Source organism: Dothidotthia symphoricarpi, assembly GCF_010015815.1.
Source record: "Dothidotthia symphoricarpi CBS 119687 unplaced genomic scaffold P153scaffold_1, whole genome shotgun sequence".
Classification (NCBI taxonomy): domain Eukaryota; kingdom Fungi; phylum Ascomycota; class Dothideomycetes; order Pleosporales; family Dothidotthiaceae; genus Dothidotthia; species Dothidotthia symphoricarpi.
The window spans coordinates 925,525-945,771 of NW_022985008.1; the positions used below are offsets into that span (position 1 = coordinate 925,525).

General features: G+C 51.9%; 9 protein-coding genes across 9 annotated transcripts; 4 read left to right on the forward strand and 5 right to left on the reverse strand.

The window, feature by feature from the left end:
• Positions 1-317: 317 nt before the first annotated feature.
• P153DRAFT_278830 (uncharacterized protein) lies at positions 318-2,445 on the forward strand (the record flags this gene model as incomplete). Its single annotated transcript, XM_033662979.1, has 4 exons — positions 318-536; positions 628-892; positions 942-1,253; positions 1,307-2,445. 4 exons carry the CDS (start codon positions 318-320, stop codon positions 2,443-2,445), a joined length of 1,935 nt encoding a protein of 644 aa, XP_033529085.1.
• A 528-nt stretch (positions 2,446-2,973) lies between these two features.
• Positions 2,974-4,499, forward strand: P153DRAFT_392023 (uncharacterized protein; the record flags this gene model as incomplete). Its single annotated transcript, XM_033671115.1, has 1 exon — positions 2,974-4,499. One exon carries the CDS (start codon positions 2,974-2,976, stop codon positions 4,324-4,326), a length of 1,353 nt encoding a protein of 450 aa, XP_033529086.1. The 3' UTR covers positions 4,327-4,499.
• A 384-nt stretch (positions 4,500-4,883) lies between these two features.
• Positions 4,884-6,306, reverse strand: P153DRAFT_329293 (uncharacterized protein; the record flags this gene model as incomplete). Its single annotated transcript, XM_033665384.1, has 1 exon — positions 4,884-6,306. The coding sequence occupies one exon, from the start codon at positions 6,304-6,306 to the stop codon at positions 5,077-5,079; it is 1,230 nt and encodes a 409-aa protein (XP_033529087.1). The 3' UTR covers positions 4,884-5,076.
• A 364-nt stretch (positions 6,307-6,670) lies between these two features.
• P153DRAFT_362445 (alpha/beta-hydrolase) lies at positions 6,671-8,305 on the reverse strand. The gene has a single exon (XM_033667135.1). It carries the CDS (start codon positions 8,206-8,208, stop codon positions 7,003-7,005), a length of 1,206 nt encoding a protein of 401 aa, XP_033529088.1. The 5' UTR covers positions 8,209-8,305; the 3' UTR covers positions 6,671-7,002.
• A 154-nt stretch (positions 8,306-8,459) lies between these two features.
• On the forward strand, positions 8,460-10,169 carry P153DRAFT_392026 (uncharacterized protein). Its single transcript, XM_033671116.1, has one exon. The coding sequence runs from the start codon at positions 8,723-8,725 to the stop codon at positions 10,148-10,150; it is 1,428 nt and encodes a 475-aa protein (XP_033529089.1). The 5' UTR covers positions 8,460-8,722; the 3' UTR covers positions 10,151-10,169.
• Positions 10,170-11,414: 1,245 nt separating this feature from the next.
• Positions 11,415-15,853, reverse strand: P153DRAFT_372021 (glycoside hydrolase family 76 protein; the record flags this gene model as incomplete). Its single annotated transcript, XM_033669358.1, has 5 exons — positions 11,415-12,002; positions 12,057-12,539; positions 12,598-12,842; positions 14,035-14,315; positions 14,373-15,853. 5 exons carry the CDS (start codon positions 15,851-15,853, stop codon positions 11,415-11,417), a joined length of 3,078 nt encoding a protein of 1,025 aa, XP_033529090.1.
• A 408-nt stretch (positions 15,854-16,261) lies between these two features.
• P153DRAFT_380517 (meiotically up-regulated gene 182 protein) lies at positions 16,262-17,141 on the reverse strand (the record flags this gene model as incomplete). Its single annotated transcript, XM_033669934.1, has 4 exons — positions 16,262-16,681; positions 16,745-16,905; positions 16,970-17,078; positions 17,130-17,141. The coding sequence occupies 4 exons, from the start codon at positions 17,139-17,141 to the stop codon at positions 16,262-16,264; spliced, it is 702 nt and encodes a 233-aa protein (XP_033529091.1).
• Positions 17,142-17,540: 399 nt separating this feature from the next.
• On the forward strand, positions 17,541-18,056 carry P153DRAFT_372024 (ribosomal protein S16; the record flags this gene model as incomplete). Its single annotated transcript, XM_033669359.1, has 3 exons — positions 17,541-17,617; positions 17,683-17,866; positions 17,952-18,056. The coding sequence occupies 3 exons, from the start codon at positions 17,541-17,543 to the stop codon at positions 18,054-18,056; spliced, it is 366 nt and encodes a 121-aa protein (XP_033529092.1).
• A 1,011-nt stretch (positions 18,057-19,067) lies between these two features.
• Positions 19,068-20,165, reverse strand: P153DRAFT_279904 (high osmolarity signaling protein SHO1; the record flags this gene model as incomplete). Its single annotated transcript, XM_033663050.1, has 4 exons — positions 19,068-19,583; positions 19,644-19,766; positions 19,816-19,971; positions 20,028-20,165. 4 exons carry the CDS (start codon positions 20,163-20,165, stop codon positions 19,068-19,070), a joined length of 933 nt encoding a protein of 310 aa, XP_033529093.1.
• Between the last annotated feature and the right edge of the window lie 82 nt (positions 20,166-20,247).

Genomic DNA, 20,247 nt, shown 5'->3' on the forward strand with positions numbered 1-20,247 from the left:
CCCATCATGACCAAGCTTTGCTAGCGTCCTGCTATCAAGCTTCAAGAAGCTTATCTCCTGTCCAATCACCATCGTTGGTATGCCCATGCATATGCCATGCACGATACCAATAGTAGGGATTGCTGCGTGCTTAAAACGACGAGCTCCCACTCCCCAGCATCTCTCATCATCCTTGTCTTCCGACCTCCTTCAAGATGCGACTTTTGACTTTAGGCGCGACTGCGTCTCTCCTGGCGGTGTCCTCCGCTTGTGAGGGTGATCACAGCTGCTATGGCCCGTTGAAAGATGACGTCGTACTTACTCGAAACGTCCGCAGGATGCAGCCAGAAGCGCAGAATGCGACTTCGGGACCCAAAGGACCTCTCGAGTGGGGCCAGATCAACTTTATGCACACCACCGATACGCATGGGTGGCTGGAAGGACATATCAAAGAGCAAAATTACGGTGCAGACTGGGGAGACTACGTGAGCTTCACAAAGCACATGAAGAAGAAAGCCGACAAGCTTGGTGTAGATCTGCTTTTAGTTGATACCGGGGTGAGTGACTGCATATCGGAGTCCTGGAATCATAGTTCTACCTACCATGTGAACAGTCGTAACTTGGGGATTAGTCGCTAATGCAGACCAGGACCTTCATGATGGCGCGGGCTTGAGCGACGCGACAACCCCCAACGGCAATGTTTCCAATGCCATATTTGAGAACGTCGACTACGATCTGCTTACCATTGGCAATCACGAGCTCTATGTTACCGAAATTGCGTATGAGACATTCGGCCAATTTGCAAAGGTCTACGGAGACAAATACATCACTAGCAATGTCCAGATCAGAAACCCTACCACCGGGCAATTTGAATACATCGGATCGAAGTATCGTTACTTCAAGACGAAGCAAGGTATGCTGATGTAGCCTCTCTTTCGGCGCGAATACTTACAATGTTTTAGGGCTCCACGTCATGGCCTTTGGAGTGTTGTTTGATTTCACCGGCAACTCAAACGTTTCTAAAGTCATCAAAGCTGCTGACATGGTCAATCAGACTTGGTTTCGCGAAGCTGTCAACTCTCCTAAGCCAATTGATCTCTTCGTGATGCTCGGACATAACCCTGTTCGCACGAATGTGTCTAGCAGCACATTCGGCACTGTTTTCAGCGCCATTCGCAGTATGAGACCGGATGTGCCTATTCAGGCTTTCGGTGGTCACACACATATCCGCGATTTCGTGGTATACGACAACAAAGCGACAGGACTCGAGTCTGGTAAGTCTTGCTAGTCTCATCTCACACGACGTCAGCGACTGATATTGAGACAGGACGATACTGTGAAACTCTAGGCTGGCTAGCCATGACTGGCATCAACGCCCCTAAATACAATGCCAAGCAAAACCCCAAGGGCGTTCCTCATCCAACTCGAAGTGCAGTCCCAGCTCTCAGCTCCGGAACGACAACTGCAAGTGTACATTTCCCGACTTCAACCTCCAACTCTTCGCTTCTCTATGCTCGACGATACTTGGACTGGAACCGCTTGACTTTCGCCTACCACGCGGAGGGTAGTCAATCGTACGCCCATTTTGACACCGAGAAAGGCCTTGCAGTCACTTCTGAGATCACATCAGATCGGGCAAAACTGAACCTTACGAGCCTGTACGGATGTGCACCAGCAACGTACTGCCAGTACTGCAAGCCATTCCTCGCAGAAGGGAACATTTTTGGATTGTTGCAAACTGCTCTCGCCACTGTCGTCGTGAACGAGACCCGAAAAGATATTCCCCGCATCATCATCATCAACACTGGAAGCGTTCGATTTGACCTTGCTAAGGGTCCGTTCACCTACGATGATTCCTTCATCGTTTCCCCATTCAAGGATGCTTTCCAGTATATCCCCAACGTTCCCTATGAGCAAGCCTCAAAAGTCCTCGGCATCTTAAACGCGGGCCCATTCCAGAAGAAGAAGAGGGACATGACAACCGCCGACTTTGATTTCACCCCTGTTCTTGCTGACAAAGATACTTGCCTCGATCCACCTATCACCCACTCATACGAAGGCATGACCCGACGATCCAAGCAGGGCGGTCGCCTCATCAGGCGCCAGTCCACTACCCCTTCGCCTGGTCCCGTCACAACCGACGACTTCGGCACTGACGGTGACGACACCATTCACTCGCGCATACCCAACTACTCACAGCCCAACGATCTCCAAGCAAACGGCTCCTTCCCCACTGACGGCTCTGTGCCGGAAACCGTCGACATGGTGTTCTTGGACTTCATCGCGAGCTACATTGTCAATGCTCTGAACCAGCCAGACGTTGGTGGAAGTTACTCGTTGAGCCAGGTTTCATACTATATGGATGAGAGCTTCACTACTAACAGCTATCTCCCTGCGTATGCGAAAGTTGCGTGGCAGGCTAACGTGCCCAACTGCCCAGTTGGTACAGGAATTGGGAGTGCTTAGAAGAGGCACAGTGTTTTACACAGTAGAGCAAAACAACCTGATGTTAATGTAGATACGGAAAATCTAAAGTATCATCTATATTCTCATCTTGACCCACGTTGTAGCCATTGCTATCTTAACTCTGACTCTTACTAGACCCTGGGGTCTTCACGCGGCTATCACCTTCTACACCCACTTCACACACTCGAAGTGCCTTTGTCAACCCTCGTTTGGCGTGCCCTTAGACACTTGCCTGTGTGTAGAAAAGAGTGGTTTTTGGCTCACATTGCAGCATTAGGAGAGAGAGAACTGCCGCGCATAAGCTAAGCCTATTCTATCACCCAAGAAACCCTCGAGATGCTTTCACTAGAGAGTGAAAGCCAGAGCCCGCATACGCCAAGACCCCAGGACTACCACCTCACTATTTAACACCTTCCTCCACATCATCCCCACCATCAACCCTAACCTCAACCTCAGCTCGGCCTCATACTATCGTACCAACTGTGCAAACCTCTTCGGAGAGCCTTACCTCTCGCCCAGATCGCAACCATGGCGCACCTGTCGGACCTTCCAGATGAACTGCTTCTCCGAATCGTCGACAAGCTAGGTACGGCGGATCTCAAAGCTCTAACTCACGTAACGCACTTCCATGGCATTGCGCAAGAAGGTCTTTATCGCCATATTCGCTTGTCAAACGGATTTCAAAGCATCCCCCTGCTGCTTAGGACACTTGTACATCACCCCAACCTGGCACGCTGTGTCCGCAGCCTCGAGGCGCCCAATATCGCAAACTGGGATTTTGTACCTGCAGATCGAATCATTAATATCAAGATGATTGAAAGCCTTCTCACACCATACCGTACCTGGTACCCAGCGTGTACAGGACTCTTACTCTTCCTTCTACCACGCCTCGAACACTTCAACCTCCCTACAAAGTTGAATATAGGTGCTTCCTTTGGGAGTTTGTACTGTCGACCGTGGGACATCCCAAGCATCAAGATGGTCTCAGTTCCTGCTCTGCAGTCTCTAGTGAGCTTGAGCATCCCCAGCGAAGATTTCGGCGAAGAATTGAGCGAGCTTCCAAAACTTCGCATCCTCGAGTTGGACTGCATTCGATATTCATACAAGCGGTATTCTTTCCCAATTTGGAAAACAAAGCTCGTTCTGGAACGCCTTACACTGAGATGTACTCCTGAGATCTTCTTTACTTGCGGACTCACACATCAATTCTCAGAATCTTCGAGGATCATCAGATGCTTCCAGAGTTTCAAGGAGTTCAGGATTCTGTTCACTGGCCCCGATAGCGCAACATGGGATATGTTCATGCCCAGACGTTCGGGAACCCTGGCCTACGTTATGCAGAACTTACAACCCTTATCGTCTTCTCTGGAATTCCTCAACATCATGCCCGTGGACAACAAACGTCATGTGGTGCTGGACGCTCTCACCCCATCGAGTCCTTTAAACCAGTTTACGAGCTTGAAATACCTTTCTCTACCCCATGACGCGATAATCGACGTCACGGAACAGGTTCACATCCACCCTCTCGACCTTCTCCCTCCACGCCTTGAGAAACTGACTATCTACAACCCTGATCCATACATCATTGAATGGCTTGATGGCATCCTAAAGGACCGCAATAGACTGCCGAAACTGCGAGAAATCATATTCGACTTTCGGTTTGATCCTCCTCGCATCATCAGAGCCTTCGACGTGTTCAGCAAGCAGCTATTTGACGGTTTACATGATGTCGGGATCAATCTACGCTATCGGAGTGTTGAATCTGAAGAAACAAGGGACATGGGCTGTGACAAGCTCGATTACGAAGAATATACAAACGACGAAGAGTTCGAGGGAATGGCAGAAACTAGCGGATTCGAGGGAACACAGGATGACGAATAAAACCACCATGGCTCAACGAAGAACATTGACCGGTGGTAGTCGAACATGAGATGTCGAGACTCGGGTAGACTGCGGTTGCGGATGGTCCCGTACTATGCACGGAGGTGGAAAATATGTCCAACACAGTGGACTACGATTCATAATACCACGGTCGTTGATGGCTTGCATGTGCCTAGCTCCATATCCCTCAACTACGTTCGTTTGAGGCTCCATAGGAAATTTGTAAGAGCAGCATATCTATGCAGCTGCCATCACTTGAGTGCCTAAGTGTATGTTTAAATTGAAGTGAGAACGAGTTGCACAGCTCTTCTTCTGATGCCTCAGCAACTTATCTTTACGACGGACGAAGCAATAACTTTTCACGTTTGTCTCATTTTGCCACAACCATGCGTCTTCCTCATATAGGAACGTAAGATATAACTACGACAATAGATATTACCATGTTCACTAGAATGCAAATTTTACGAAGGAACAATACTCGAGGAGCCGACTGAAAACATTGCATCACATAATGTCCATCTAGTCTAAGCTGAAATTCATTGAAAGATGTTGTTACAGGTTGCCTCTCTCTCGAATTCCAATGCTTGGCGCCTTGTCATAAGTGATCTTCAGCAAGTATCCATCCGTTTCCAAGTAGGCGCAATTTCTGACATTCAGAAGTACAAGTCCACCGATTCTCTCTGCGATATAGCCGCCAAAGATTGTCAGCCACAGTTTCGACCATCCAATTCCAAGACTAGCATGAGGAACTCAAGCGTTCTGAGGGTCGAAATGAGGATCATTAAGAAGTTCGCAAACATAGTCCGCGTACCACACCTGGAATTCCTCTTTCGAGACACTGTCCAACACTTTCTCAGTCCACTCCTTGATGCTGATACCCTCTGTGGATGTAGTCCTGGCCTTGGACACAGTGTAGTCCCGTATACCCATCAACAGAGCCAGTTTGAGCGGCTGTCCGTCTCTTCGAGCGACGACGAGGGTGCCGATCGGGGTCGCGTTCCTCATGCTCCGCAAGAGCTGTTGAGGTGTCTTCGGCGAGACTATGAATCGCTCCGCACGCCATAATCCCTTGTCGCCATCGACGTCCAGCTCAGCAGCGCCGCAGTTGTGGTGGGTTGGCATTCCGAGGAAGGTTCTGTCGCGCCAGCCCAATGCGAGGGGAATCTTTCGCACCACGAGGGAGACACCGACTCGCTCAGCAACAGAGGTGGCCATATGAGACTCAGAATCGCAGATGGATTTCGAGAGGCCGACCGACTCTAGTGAGTCACGTAGCGTTATGTTCTCATCTCCGACGCAGTTTAGTCTCACACCGACGACTTTCTCGCCTTTGCCCTCGACGTACTCCTCTTCGAAGCCCAGTCCGTAGTGGTTCACTCTCAAGCAGTCGACGAGATGACGGAAATCCATAGGTCCTAGATCGTAGCACTCATGCGGCCATTTGGCACCGTGCTCGGAGCCAAAGGCCAGTATCGGCCCTTTGAACCAATCCGATAGCTCTTGATCAACCTTTTCCAGACTCTTGTTCGGTGTCCCTGATGATGGTTGATCCCGATTGAAAGATTGCTCCCTGGTTGCTAGATGCAGATGTCGATCGAGTTCACGATGTAGTACTTGGTTGTCTCCGATACACCACCTCTCTATCGACTCCAAACCCTCCATGAGCTCGGGCACTGCAGCGGTGTCTAAGACCGAAGTACCGGTGTTAGGGTCACCATAGAAGGGTAACCAGACGAAGTGTGGGGTTTCGCCTGCCTTGGGGAAGTAGATCCCGCGCTTGTACTCTCTGCCGTCCTTTTGGGGTCGCTTGTCGTCGGAGAAGTCGTCAAGGGTCTTGCATAGAAGCTTGTGAATGGGCCAATCGCTTTTCTGACACTGCTTTGAGCAGTAGCGAATCTCATGACAGCCACTGCAAACTTTGGTTCCGACTTCTGTGCACATGGCGCATAAGATTGAGTTGGTTTCGGTCGAGTCGGCCATCTTCGTCGCCAGTTGCACTTTTGCAATCTGTTCGCGTGATAGAAGTGAGGGTAAGGGTAGAGGAAGAAAGACAAGATGGGGGAAGCGAAGGCCTTATAAAGTTTGCCCAGGGAAAGCACGAGAATCCGAGTGATTGTTTGTGTTTTCGCCCCGATCTGCGGCAGTAATGTGATACAGTGAAAGCAGAGCTTGCTGCAGACAATCTTGCTATCTCCAAACTTGAGGCAAACTAAGTCGACATCAACCGTTACAAAGTATGGAAATGGAAGGATGTATTGAATAGCATGCAAGTGACCGCGTCAACAAGCTGTTTCTCACCGCTCATACCGGGCGCACAAGTAACTGAGCGCCCCATCAAACCGTCCATAGATTAAGATTAGTATATCCAATGCCAACAAAACCAATTCAGTTCTACCTATTCTTTTTGGGAAGAAACTACATCACCTGAGTCACCGATCCTGTTTGGTGTTTTCGTACCCACTCACCTTACGCACCATCCGGTACAGAACATTCTTACAATTCGTATGAAGACTAATCGCGTCTTATAGATCATCTTAGAAATATTCGTATAGGCAATTTGTCCAGCTCGTTTGCGTTCTGGTATCATAAAATATCTCAATAATAGTAATCGACTTGGCTCTATCTATCCAGTAAGTCATCAGAGTAGTGATAGACGTTTGCTTCGAAGGACAATACTCATACTTCGTCCTGAATGTGAAAAGCCCTGGATACCGCAAGACTGACAACCGGATAACTCATGATGCGGTCGTGAAGTCCATGCTCGACGATCTGTTCACGTATTACGCCACCCTTTCCTCGCCATTCTATTTCCCAACCACCAGCACCAAGCGGCACTTTCTCTCTCGCCTTCACTCTCTCTAGTTCGCCGAAGGACAAACTTGATGACGGTTCAAGTGTAGCATTGACCGCATGCCAGAATAAAACATCTGAGTGAATCCATGGTATGTCGAAGTCGTCCTCAGCATGAACAAGTGTGATATCATACTTGCGTTGTCGATGATCGACATTGATAGTGTCTAGATGGCGGATCATAGCGGCCAAGTTCTCCTTAGATGGCCATTTACTGATTATGAAACGGTTGAGAAGCGCCAGAAGCTTAGGAAAGAATGCAATCGGAGACAGCAAAGGGATAGTCCCAGAAACTTTATACGTTTCGGTCAAGGACCCTATGTCGGCGAACGGTGCAACAAGCACAATGCCCGCGAATATAACGGGAGGCGACTGGAGCGCAAGGTGGTGTGTGAGAGACAACGCCACAGCTGTACCAAGCGATTGAGCAAACACGACTATCCTCTCCGCAGGGACACCGACGCTCTTCATGGCGAAGTTTACCAGCGTGAGAGCATCTGTGAGCAGTCCAGCTTCCGAAGGCCACCCCGTGCTGGTCCCAAACCCGCGATAGTCGATAACGAGAACGTGAACATTAGTTGAAGCTGCCGACAAAGCTCGGTAGCTTTGAGGTCTCCAACCAGAACCCAAAGTTCCTCCAGCTCCATGCAGATAGATTACCACGTGAGCAGTGGGATCATCTTTGAGCAGCTTGAATGAAAGCCGTTCTTTTATGTCCAGACAAAGACCTGTAGACTCTTTCCGAAGTTCGTCCTGATGTTGACGGTAGGTTTCGAGGGGCAAGACATGCCACGCATGTAGATTCTCTCCATCTGGGGTTTTGAGGTGGAAAGGCGATACTTGATTACGCAGAAAACCCCACTGCTCCGGAACGTTGATGTCTTGGGACCATGTGAGTGTTACTCTATGCAGATAGATGACGTGGTCCTGCAGCGTGGGAATCGTGAGGAGAGATACAAAGGCGGCATAGATTCCTATAACACCAACAACCGTGCCCAGGAGGGGCTTGAGTATAGTTGGGAATACGGGCATAATGACAAGCAAGAGAATGATGGAACGGAGCACAGAAAAGCCTAGATATGGGAGAATTGACTGGGTAGTGTTTTCCTAGCTAGCGTATGCTGCCTCGAAGTACGCGCCATGTTTAAGTTTCAGCTTCTCACGCTTCGCGAACTGACCTATCACATTGTAGATCCACTTTTCGTTCGATCCGTGCCGTAGCGCTTAACCCCGTTCTCTAATTAAAGATCGTGGCAGACTGCGTCTACCATAAACCGACGAACCATCTGAACTCTTCAGATGCGCACCGAAACAGAGACCGCCTAAGGCGTATGTAGAAGGTGGTATGTGGCTTACTGCATGCCCGATAGTGGCGTTTTGTGTTGTTTACCGAGTTCCATGGCTGTTACAGCCTTGCGTTCACACTCGGCTCGCTCGCATTATCTCGCAGATATCCATGTAGATGTCCTAGTGTTTCCCGAGACTTTCTCCTATCTTCATATGTTTTCTATCTTTCAAATTGTTTTCCCGCTGCGGGTTCAGAACGATGACCGCTCGGCGTTCTGAAGTGCTGTTCCTCTTTTTCCTGTTCACCGTTTTCCATGGACAAACGTGTGCGTTGAACATATCGTCGAATCTTCAAAATCGCACCGATGACTACGGTCAGGATTCGGATAAACACGCGGATAATGCTACCTCAACAACACGCGTAAGTGGATGGGTACAACAGCCAAACGGACGAGGAACCTTCGATATCCTATGGACTTGTCTAGCCACGATCGGGATCAGCACATACACCATGTTGTGCTTGAATATACCAGCACCGAAAGATTCCTATGCAAGGATTATCGGCCGTCGACTTCTCTGGATGCTCCTCGGCATTCTCGGTCCTGAGTTCGTTCTCACATACGCCGCCGGCCAGTGGAGTAGAGCGAAGTGGTCCGTCAAAGCATTTCAAGACTCCGGATATGGCGACTGGCACATGCGACAAGCCTTCTTCGCAGATATGGGCGGCTTCGTGCTTCATACACAGGATGACAGCAAGCCATTTCCTTTGAACGCAGCACAGCTCCACTGGTTGGTTCACCATAAGTACATCGAGTACCCGACGATATCCAAGCAAGAGGTGTGGGACAAATCGAAGCAGGACACATTCACAAAAGTCGTGACCGCCTTCCAAGTCAGCTATTTGATCATCCAATGCACTGCTCGAGCCGCACGAGGACTGGACATCACCACACTAGAGCTCAACGCACTGGCCATTGTGGTGTGCTCGCTGATGACATCGTATGCCTGGCTACACAAGCCCGCTGACGTGCACACTCCGGTGCACATATACTCGACAAAAGCCCTGAAAGACATGATAGGGAATCTGGATTGGGAACTTACTCCACTTGACCACGTCGATCTCAATGGACCCGCATACTCAGTAAATGTACAGCCATTCATGAAGATGCCGGTAATCCCGCCCGAGCGGCCGATACAACGCATCCCCAACGACGGATTTCCGATGAACCCGTATGGCGTACAAGAATACTTGCTGTGCTTCGCCACCTTGCTGTTCACCGGAATACATGTGGCGGGGTGGAATTCCGACTTCCCAACGGCCGTCGAACGCCTGCTGTGGCGCATCTCGTCACTTGTTCTATTCGGCATCACAGTTGCCTTCTGGGTGTTCGAGACGGTTGCGTCATGGACAAGATTGGGGCGCTGGAGAATTTTGTATCTGTATCTCGTCGACACAGAAGGATTGGAGAAGCATCGAACAAGAATGAAGCGAAGACAAACCTTGCAACCCAAGAGGAAGATGTCTGAGTTACCACTGACTTGGGAATTTGCCATGATAGCGCCAATGGCGATTATATATGGTGTAGCCAGATCATATCTGTTTGTCGGAGCCTTTGCTGAGTTAAGATGTGCCAGTGCGACCGCGTTTGTGAGCGTGGAGTGGACTGATTTTATACCCAACATCTAAGGCGAATCACACTCAGCCCTTGATTAATCGAGTTTCTGATACACATATTCTTTGATATCGGTTGTCCTATTCGTGAGAGCTACAAGCATAAGACTACTTTTGACAACAGGATAATAGATGAGGGTCTGGAGAGGTCGGCCACTGGTATGAAGGCAACCTTTTTTAGCACCAGAGCTAGAAGCCCAAACCTTTTAAGGAAAGAGCACGTTGTCCGTGAGTCTAAAACATATAACCGTAGTAAACCAACCTAGCAAACACCACTTATAACACAGAGAAAGTGTGAGTAAAGACACATCATCTTTCAACCCAGCGTAGTTGCCTAGAAATCACACTTGGTCAAAGACTCAACCTCAGACAACCCCAGCATAACCCAACCCCCCGCAACCACCAAGCAAGGACACGCCTCACATTTTATGCAGCAACCCACTGCACACCCAGCACCCCCTCCACACCACCACAACAGACCAACTTCCACAGCCCTCCCTCCTTCATATTTCTCCAATCTTTCTCTTCATCATAACTAACACGAATACCAAAACTAGCACATCATGAGAGCAATACGTACGGACAGTGTATCAACAGCAGACCCCCTGCGCTCAAATCCCGCATTATTGAGGTCCAGAACAGATCCCCTACATTCCCACGTCGAGTTCGAAAAAGTTAGCATTCCCAAGTCCCATGTCGAAAAACCTCTTGTGTGAATTCCAGTGACCTTATTGACCTCCACCATCGGAGCCTCACTACCCAGGGCATCATGTCCATATGTCCACATACACATTGCCCACGCGGAGCTATGCCCACGCGATATGGGAAGATGTGACTTGAGGGAGAGGACTACCAACGCCTCGGATGAGGAGACTGATGGCTGTCTTAATAAGTCGGGCGATGATTAGATGTACATGCGTACAGTGTTCGGGAAACTAGCAATCCAGATCAGGTCGTAAACGATGAGTTCATCCTGGGGTAGTCAATCCCCGATATTTCATTTCCTACGAAGATGCCGGTATATCCAAACAGGTTCAAGATAGCACACGGCGCACTCACGATATCTCCATCTCCTCACGCGTCAATCCATCCAAACCCCCCCATGCAAATACGCGCCCGCGCACCACCCCACAAGCCAGCATTCGAATAAAGTCATTCATACATTCATAATCCGCAGCCGTCGCTCCCTCCTCAGAAAGCCGCTCAGCAAAAAGATCTCGCGCCCAACTCCCCACTCAACAAAGTATCCACGGGTATATCCCTGTCATGCTCGCAAGTTTCAAACGATCAACCACCACCCACCCCCCACCACCATCGCAATGCACACAATCGTCAAGATCCACGCGCCCGCCTTATCCGCCGTCGTAACGGCCTCGAACTGCGTGGGCAGGGCCTCTGTAGTTCCCGACCCCAGGCTCGGATCGCCTTGACTTGTTCCCCCGGAAACACTCGTGTATGGCGTCTCGGCCTCGTCGACCAACAGCGCACTGATGATGTTCAATGCGCTCATTTGCGGTCCCACGCCCTGGAATCCGTCCCAGCCGGTGAACGACCACCTCATGCCGCATGCGTAGTTGCCCGCGCCGTAGTTTGAGGGCCCGGCGCAGGTTTGCGCTGCGGCTACGGCGGAGTGCTGGAGCACGGGCAGGATCTGAGCGCGCGTGTAAGGGGCCATTTGGATGGCGACGGCGAGCCAACGGGCGAGATAGGCTTTGAAAGATTCCTGGTCGGCGTTGCAGATTGCGCGTGCTTCGCAGGGTTCCGTCATAACTTTGTTATATGCATCGGGATAGAAGCGGTCTGTTTTGTTGATGAAGCCGTCGAGGGCGTTGCGCCATTTGTCGGCACCGTTGGTGTAGTTGTACATCTAGTTTCTGTCAGCATTTTTCTTCTTAGGCTGTGTTAGTTGGGTATCTCGTACATAAGCAGCTCCTGCAATCATGATGCCGTAGTTGTACGTCCATTGTGTTGTGTCTGCGTCTTTGCAGGGCGGGTCGGTCTTGATGCTCGTTCCATCATACACCTGTCCATCGCCCGGCAACAGTGGACTTGCCGACATCCAATCGAAAGCCTTCTCCGCCCACTGTGCGTATGTGTCGTTCCTCGTGTACATGGCCAGTCTCGCACCAAGGTGGAACAACCCTCCGTTAGAAGCCGTGTTTTTGTACTTCCAACCGTTGAGCCACTGGAAGATCTGCCAGCGCATTCCGCCGCCGCAAACATCGTCTTCTACCTCCTTGCTGTAGCGCGTGACGAACTGGTTGAAGACAGATTGAGTCATAGCCAACCAGCCAGGCTTGTCGGATGGCGGGTCGGGGAACTTGTACTCTGCAGCCTGGATCATGGAGAAAGCCCAGAAGACCTGGTCGTCGTTGCCCTCATTCTTGGACTGATTGGCTGGCATCTGCAGCATGTCAACAAACGTGGTTCGATTCCTGAATCTTTACTTTTCAAGTCCATACCAGATCATTGTGCTCGCCAAACTGATGTATCAGTCCATCCCGGATCAAGCCATTATACTGATCATCGCCAGTATAATGCCAATAATCCAACAGCGTACCAAACATAGCGCCAGCCTGCCACCAGTAGTACGGCGGGTACAGAATACCGGGATAGCCACCTCGAACATGCACGCCTGCATCGTCGATACTTGCATACTGTGCGACGAGCTCTTTCGCAACCTTGGAAGCTACATCTCTAATCGAGTCTGCGATGTCGCGTGAGTCGCCGAGAAGAGAGGAAACGAAACAAACGAAACAATGGAAAGAAACTGACCTGGCTGCGTGGGAATCAACTCCAAAGCTCCAACGTGGGGTCGCACAACGGATGGGGAGAGCAGACTGAGCGCCGCTAGCGCTCGCGCAGGGCTGAACATCCTCATGACGATGGCGACATGTGCGTGCGGGCCAGTCGATTAGTTGGAGAAGGAGCGAGCGCCCGACGGTATCGATAACGACTAGCGATGGAAACAGCGACGGGAGCAAAAGCGAGTGGCAGAGCTTCGACTCGATTCGATTCGATTCAGATGACTTCACGGCAGCAACGAGCGTGGAGGAGAGAGTGAGTTGAGTGAGTGAGGAACGCAGGCCGCCCGACAAAGACACAAGGAAAGGCAAAGGGAAACCTGATCCTGATCGACGCGCCCGCACAACAAACCCAACATCGTGTGCTGAGCCGTGTGCCCGCGTCCAGCAAATCAACGTGAGCAACTTCACCAACAACCTGCCGGAACCGGCCAAGAGCGCCCGTGGAAGACAATATTCTCACGTCGCCCTATTGGCTGCGCGGTTCAGTAAACCCTCCCTTCGACAAGTGTACCGTATTGGATATACCTAGGTTGGGGGTGTAATAATGTAACCATGTATGTTATAACCCGTGCCTACCCCCCATTCGGGCCTGACTATCTATGGACAGGGTGCTGTGTTTGGGATTTGGTGGCCCCATTACTGCTTTCAAACTCGCCGGAATGATCGAGGGTGGAAAAGTGGTTCTGCTTACCCTTCCTGTAGATGTTGACTCCGCTGAGGCCGAGCCGGTGCTTTTGTTGATCAGATTGATTCACCTAGATTGCAGAAGGCAGTGAATTCACAGTGAATCTTGCAATGAACGTCCATCGAGTCTGATAACCAAGACATCCCAAGCAAAGCAGACGAAATGCTAGTACGGTGCTTGATTTTCCGGGCACCAAGGCGCCAAATTGCGGCGGGATGACACCGTTTACCGTAGTGGAGCCTGAAATGTGGGGGGCCTTGCCGAGCGATCCATCTATAAATAGTAGCACACCGTATTGGTATTCTATCTCGTGATGAGCCACAAGCACAGGCAGGTCATGTCATATGATATCACACGCCAACAGCAGCAAAAAAGTAACTTTTCGTCCATCTACATTCTAAACACGCCCCAGGTGCTCTCCTTCTCCACGCCCTTGTTCTGCCCGCCACATGCCATCTGCAGGCCCAGACCTAGTACGCGCCGTGTGTGCTCGGGAGGGATTACCCCGTCGTCCCACAGTCTTGCTGAACCGAAGACTACTTCGCTCTCGTGCTCGATTCGGGATTTGAGCTCTGGATCGACTTGCTTGCCGACTGCTTCCATGACGGATGCGAGTTGCTCGGCGCCCATGACGGATGTTTTTGCGTTGGGCCAGGTGAACATGAGACGGGGGCCGTAGGCTCGACCGCTGTAGGACATTATCAGTGAACATTCAATCAAGGAAAGCATTAATTGCGATACTCACCACATGCCGTATGTCCCCGCACCAGCGCTGGTGCCGATGACGACCGTGAACTTGGGTACATCAACACAGCTCACAGCCGTGACAAGCTTCGCACCATTCTTCGCGATACCACCCTTTTCTGCATCCTGCCCAACCATAAACCCAGAGATGTTCTGCAGAAAGATCAACGGGATATGCCGCTTGCCGCAGAGCTGAATAAAGTGGGCTCCCTTGAGTGAACTTTCGCTAAACAGGATGCCGTTATTCGCTACGATGCCGACGGGCTGCCCGTAGATCTTCGCAAAGCCCGTGACTAGAGTGTTGCCGTACAAGGGCTTGAACTCGGTGAAGGAGGATCCGTCGACGATGCGGGCAATGATTTCGTGGATGGGGATCTGCCGGCGTAGATTGGTCCCCGCGATGCCCGAGAGCTCCTTGGGGTCGTAGAGGGGTTCTTTGTAGGCCGGTGGTGCGGCTGCGGGTTGGTTGCGATCCCAGTTGAGGTTGGCTACTGTCCTCCGCGCAAGGACAAGCGCATGTGCATCGTCGACTGCGAGGTGATCTGTAACACCAGACACTTCACTGTGAAGCTTGCCACCGCCGAGATCTTCTGCTGAGACAACCTCGCCTGTCGCCGCCTTGACTAGCGGGGGACCAGCGAGGAAGATATGTCCCTGGTTCTCAACAATGATATTCTCGTCGCTCATACTAGGCACATACGCTCCACCAGCCGTGCAAGGCCCCATCACGACACTGATCTGCGGGATGCCCATAGCAGACATGCGAGCCTGGTTATAAAAGATGCGACCGAAGTGATTAGCATCAGGAAACACATCCGCCTGATTCGGTAGATTAGCACCGCCCGAGTCGACGAGGTAGATGCACGGCAAGCGGTTCTCCTGCGCAATCTGCTGAGCTCGTAGATGCTTCTTGACCGTGATGGGATAGTACGTGCCGCCCTTGACCGTCGCGTCGTTTGCAACAACGATGCACTGAATGCCGTTGATTGTCCCAATGCCCGTTACGATCCCGCCCGCAGGCACGTCGTCCACATCGTACATCTTGTACCCGGCCATCTGGCTCAGCTCGAGGAACGGCGTGCCTGGGTCCACTAAAGCTGTGATGCGGTCTCGAACCAACATCTTCCCTCTCTGGACGTGCTTGTCCCTGGCTTTTTGCGGCCCGCCCTGCGCGATCTTTGCATGCAGGTTCACCAGGTTTTCCGTGGCTTCATCCATTTGGCGCTTGTTTTCTTTGAAGTCGGCAGAGTTGGTGTCCACAGTGGTAGGCAGGATGGACACAGCTTCGGCATGATGTGAATGTGTGAATGTTGCTGCAGTTCGCGAGGATTGGCGCGTTGGGTAGCAGTGTGTCTCTGCGCGTATGGAAGAGCGAGGTGTGGATGCCAGGCGGGAGTGAGCTTGCGATCGTGCAGCTATGGAGGGACGGATGGTTTGCTTGAGCAGCGCCAGAGCCTCCCGCGAAGGCGCTTTTGAAGCCATATGAAAGAATCCAAAGTAACGATCAGAAACAAAATAGATTATCTGGTAGAAATCAGTATACTTTGCAACTCTTACAAGCAATCTTTCATACCGAGTGACAACGAGGCCTCGGCTTAAGAGCTCAGAGGCAATGGAACACTACCTAGCTTTACACGAGCTCACAGCAATCGAACAGCGCTGCAAATTCACGACACATCAACACTGGAATGCAGCACGGGGTTAAGTAATTGTAGTCGCAGTGCTAAACCTGGGGAAGGCGCATGTAACCGGACCGCGAACCGCGTCACGGGGGGGTGGGGGGGAAAGCATCCCCAGACCTCGGAACAAGCCCACATTAAGCCGCACCTTACATTTCTGGACAAGCTACTCCATAACTGACATGAACTCGCAAGCCTTCCAACACATGCATCACGCTTCAACAGGCACCTCAACCACCTGATCCAAGCCCTCATACTCGGGAACATCCAGCCCATACTTCTCCGCCATCTCAGGGCTCAGAAACCGCCCACCCAGAAAATGCCTGCCCTTGAAATACTTGACCAGCGGCTTGGGCGCAGTCAGACTGATTAGCGCTGGTGGCATGAAGTCTTTTCCCGGGCCTGAGTCTGGCGGGCCGTCTTCAATGTTCCATGATGATGGTGCGTCGACAGCTAGAACGGGGATTGAGGTGGAGGCGAGAGCTTCGATGACCTTGGGGAAGGGCTCGCGGACCTCGCCTGAGAAGGAGAAGCCGAAGATTGCGTCGACGATGTGGTCGGTTTCCTTTAGTGCGTTGGGGAAGTTGTCTGTGAATGGTACTTTGAGGTCTTCAAGCTGCTTCTTCAGGCGCTGGGGTTGGTTTAGTTGGGGTCACACTTGAAGTTGTGTGTTATCAGCGTCGTGTTGCCTCACCTGGTAGAGTTCATTCTTGCTCTGCTTGGGGTAGTAGATGGTAGGTTGGTATCCGTAGTGGAACAGATGGCGAGCAGCTACAAGTCCATCACCACCGTTGTTGCCCGGTCCACAGGCGACCAGTATTCTCTTGCCTCTGTTGAGAGGTTGGAGTTTGAAGACTGTTGGGCGTCAATTGGATTCTCCCAAACTTTTAAGATTGACATGAGCAATTGCAAACCATACCTGCTTGGGATACCGACAGACCAGCAAGCTCCATCAGCTGATCGATGGAGAATGCGCCCGTCGACATGAGCTCTTGATCCAACGCCGCAGCGCTCTTAGCGGAGAGTGTCTGGGGTGAAGTAGTTAGTAGATTTCTCAGATTTGTGGTGGCTCGATTTACTCTGAGTGCCATGATCAGTTGTCAACTGTTGGTTATGCAGATCGTTGTTCTGAATTGTAGTTGTTCAAGTGAATCTCAGGATAGATGATGGCATTACATCACTGCTCGGGAATGCTCAAGAAGAGACGCAACGCAACGCAACGCAGCACCCACATCACGTCACAAACCTGTACTGAACATTACTCCAGCGCGCCCAATCAATTCCTCCCTCCCCATAATACCGCATACTCATACTCTACAAAATCCACCCCCACCAACCCACCAACCTCCCACCCCACACATCACGTGCCCACCCGTCCATCCCAGCAATTCTCCGCGCTCCACCGAAACCCAACCCATCGCAACAACCACAAACCCGCCAACATCTCCCTCCGCACCCCCTCCTCCCAAAACAAAGAGAAGAAGAAGAAGATGGTCCTACGAATCCGCCTCTCCCGCTTCGGAAAAAAGCACTCCCCATTCTACAACATCGTCGTCGCACACGCGCGGTACGCCTCCCTCCACACCCTCCTCACCTCCCCCAAAACCCCCCCATGCTAACCCACCCCCCCAGAACAGCGCGCAACTCCCGCCCCCTCGAAGTCCTCGGAACCTACAATCCCATCCCCCAACCGCCACGACCAGGCGACACGCACGGGCGGCCATGGAAAGACATCCAGCTTGATATTAGCCGGGCGCGGTATTGGGTTGGTGTTGGTGCGCAGCCGTCGGATACGGCGTGGCGGTTGTTGAGTATGGTATGTTTTTTTTCCATTTTCGCTGAGAGGTGGAAGAGGGATGGGGGTTGGGGTTTGGGTGTGATGGGGGCTGATGTGAAATTAGGTCGGCATTTTGGAGCCGCAGTATCGCGTTTCGCAGATTCAGGGGCAGGTTGTTAGGGCGGATTCAGCGGCGAAGTCGATTATTCCGGAGTCTGGGGCGGCTTAGTGGGGGGATATGTGTGTGAGAAGAAGTCGAAGGGTTACGAATGAGGCAGAGAGGAAATGCGCGTTGAGTGGAGGAGATATTGCATTGCACGGCGTTCGAGGCATGGTTTGCGAGGGGGGGCTTGAATCGGCATCCAGCATCCAGCATCCACAGCACGTCATGGGGACTGTACATTCTGTAGGAATATGGCAGAAAAAGAACACGAATGTTGAATGAAGACCAGACACACACACACGAAATCTTGAAGACGTACATTGCACAGCACAGTACAGCACAGCAGCGTATCAATTCCAATTCCAATTCCAATTCCAATTCCGATCTCGATTTCAATTCTCATTCTTGAATGTCTAAATCAATCCGTTTCCTCGATCCTTTGCATCAACTTCAACCCAACCCACCACCACACAACACTATACATTCCAAGCCAAAGCAAGCCAAAGCAAAACTCCATCCCTCTTCTCCAGCCCCCCAAGACGCCCCCCTCCCCCCAAAAAACAAAAATGACTGCCATGATGCAGCAATATATACTCGACCTCCAGACTGAGTGACGTAGAAGCGAAGCGAAGAAAACGCACTCCTAGAATGACGAGACGAGACGAAAGCAGTATGACGAGCGAATCAAATGAGAAAAGAGTTGAATTAAGTAGAAAAAAGAAGAAAGCAGATCGCTCAAAGATCCGGGTATCGTTGTGTTGGGGGGGAGGGGAGAGAGAAAGTCGAAGCTTATGCTTTGCTCGCTCGCTCACTCACTCACTCGCCCAGCCCAGCCAAAAGAACGCCGAGAACGGCGTGAACTCCCAAGCCGATTAATCGCCCATGCAATTCCCAAGCTCGCTCCAGCAAAAAAAGAGAAAGCAGGATCCAAGGTGGGGGGGATTCAGAATTCATCAGAGCCCCCTCCGTCGTGACACACGTCGAGAAAGACACCCAAGGAAAAGGTCGTGGCAGGGTCGTCAAGATTTTGTTGTTTGTTGTTTGTTGTTTTATACGCGCAAGAGAGGAACCAGCCTTCTATAGCAGGATGAGGTAGTTACTGGGCGCGATGCCAGTCTCGCCTGTTGGCTTCTTGGCCTGCCACCACCGGCCGCTGACGTCTGATACTTCGAGGATGTCGTGTTTCTGGAAGCTGATCTCGTTTGCGTCGTCGGGATTCGCTTCGTAGCTGTAGATTGCTTTTGCGCGATATGGGTATTCGAGGTGGGTTTCTTGCTGGGGCTCGTCGTGCGCCGGTGTGCCGGTGTTCATGCTGCCGAATTGTTGGGCGGACGAGTTGCGGCCAATTGCGCCAGTCGGGCCGCCTGGGTAGCCGGATACGGGGGAGGATGTCTCGAAGCCGTTTAGTTGGGCTGACGTGTACATTTGGGGGGCCAGGTTGTTTGTGATTTGCGTCTCGGGGCGGTTGGTGTAGCCGGTGGAGATTGGGCGGGAGGAGCGCGAGCCTGGGTTCTCCTTGTGCAGGGCGTACGAGTCGACAAAGGTGCGGTGGCTGGCTTGTGGTTGGGACCCGTAGAAGAAGATCCACACGATCTGGCCGGCGTTAGTGAATGTGTTGGGTGTATGGAGGTGCAGTGCAGGGCGCCGACGTACCGTGATCATGGACAGCAGAATGTAGCCGGCAGCCGCGGCCTCGAAGGGGGCAATGGGCGAGTAGACGAGGGAGTTGACGGACGACGTGGTGAAGACCAGGCCAGCTGAGAGGAAGCCCACGATCTGACACAGTTAGCAGGTGCACTGGGCGGCGCGGTGCAGCGGGACGTACAGCGACATGATATGTGCGCTCGGCGTCCGAGGCGACGGTGATGGTGACGCCGACGATGCAGAAGAACATGAAGACCAGGGTCCACCAGGCGAAGTTGGGGAAGCCGCCATGGATGGCCGACAGGATGGAGCTGACAAAGGCGATGATCCACGCGAGCTGCAGCACCGGTTAGCACGTCACTCTCACAGACACACCCCAGGGCGACGACTGACAATGGCGATGGAGATGGTGGCCAGCGCAAAGGGATCGCCGACGATGCGGCCGATGCTGAAGGAGGCGCGCTGGCCGTAGCCGTGTCCGTTTTCCATTTTGCGCAGCGAGGGGGAGTCAAGGCCGCCGTACGTGGGCATGTAGGTGGTGGTGTCGAGGGCTGGGGCCGGGCAGGGTAAACGAGCGTGGACGCGAGGGTGGATGCGAGGGCGGACGGCGAGG

Bases quoted from the DNA above. Each gene is read 5' to 3' on its own strand.
- P153DRAFT_362445 (XM_033667135.1), bottom strand. From the start codon at position 8,208: ATGCCCGTATTCCCAACTATACTCAAGCCCCTCCTGGGCACGGTTGTT.
- P153DRAFT_392026 (XM_033671116.1), top strand. From the start codon at position 8,723: ATGACCGCTCGGCGTTCTGAAGTGCTGTTCCTCTTTTTCCTGTTCACC.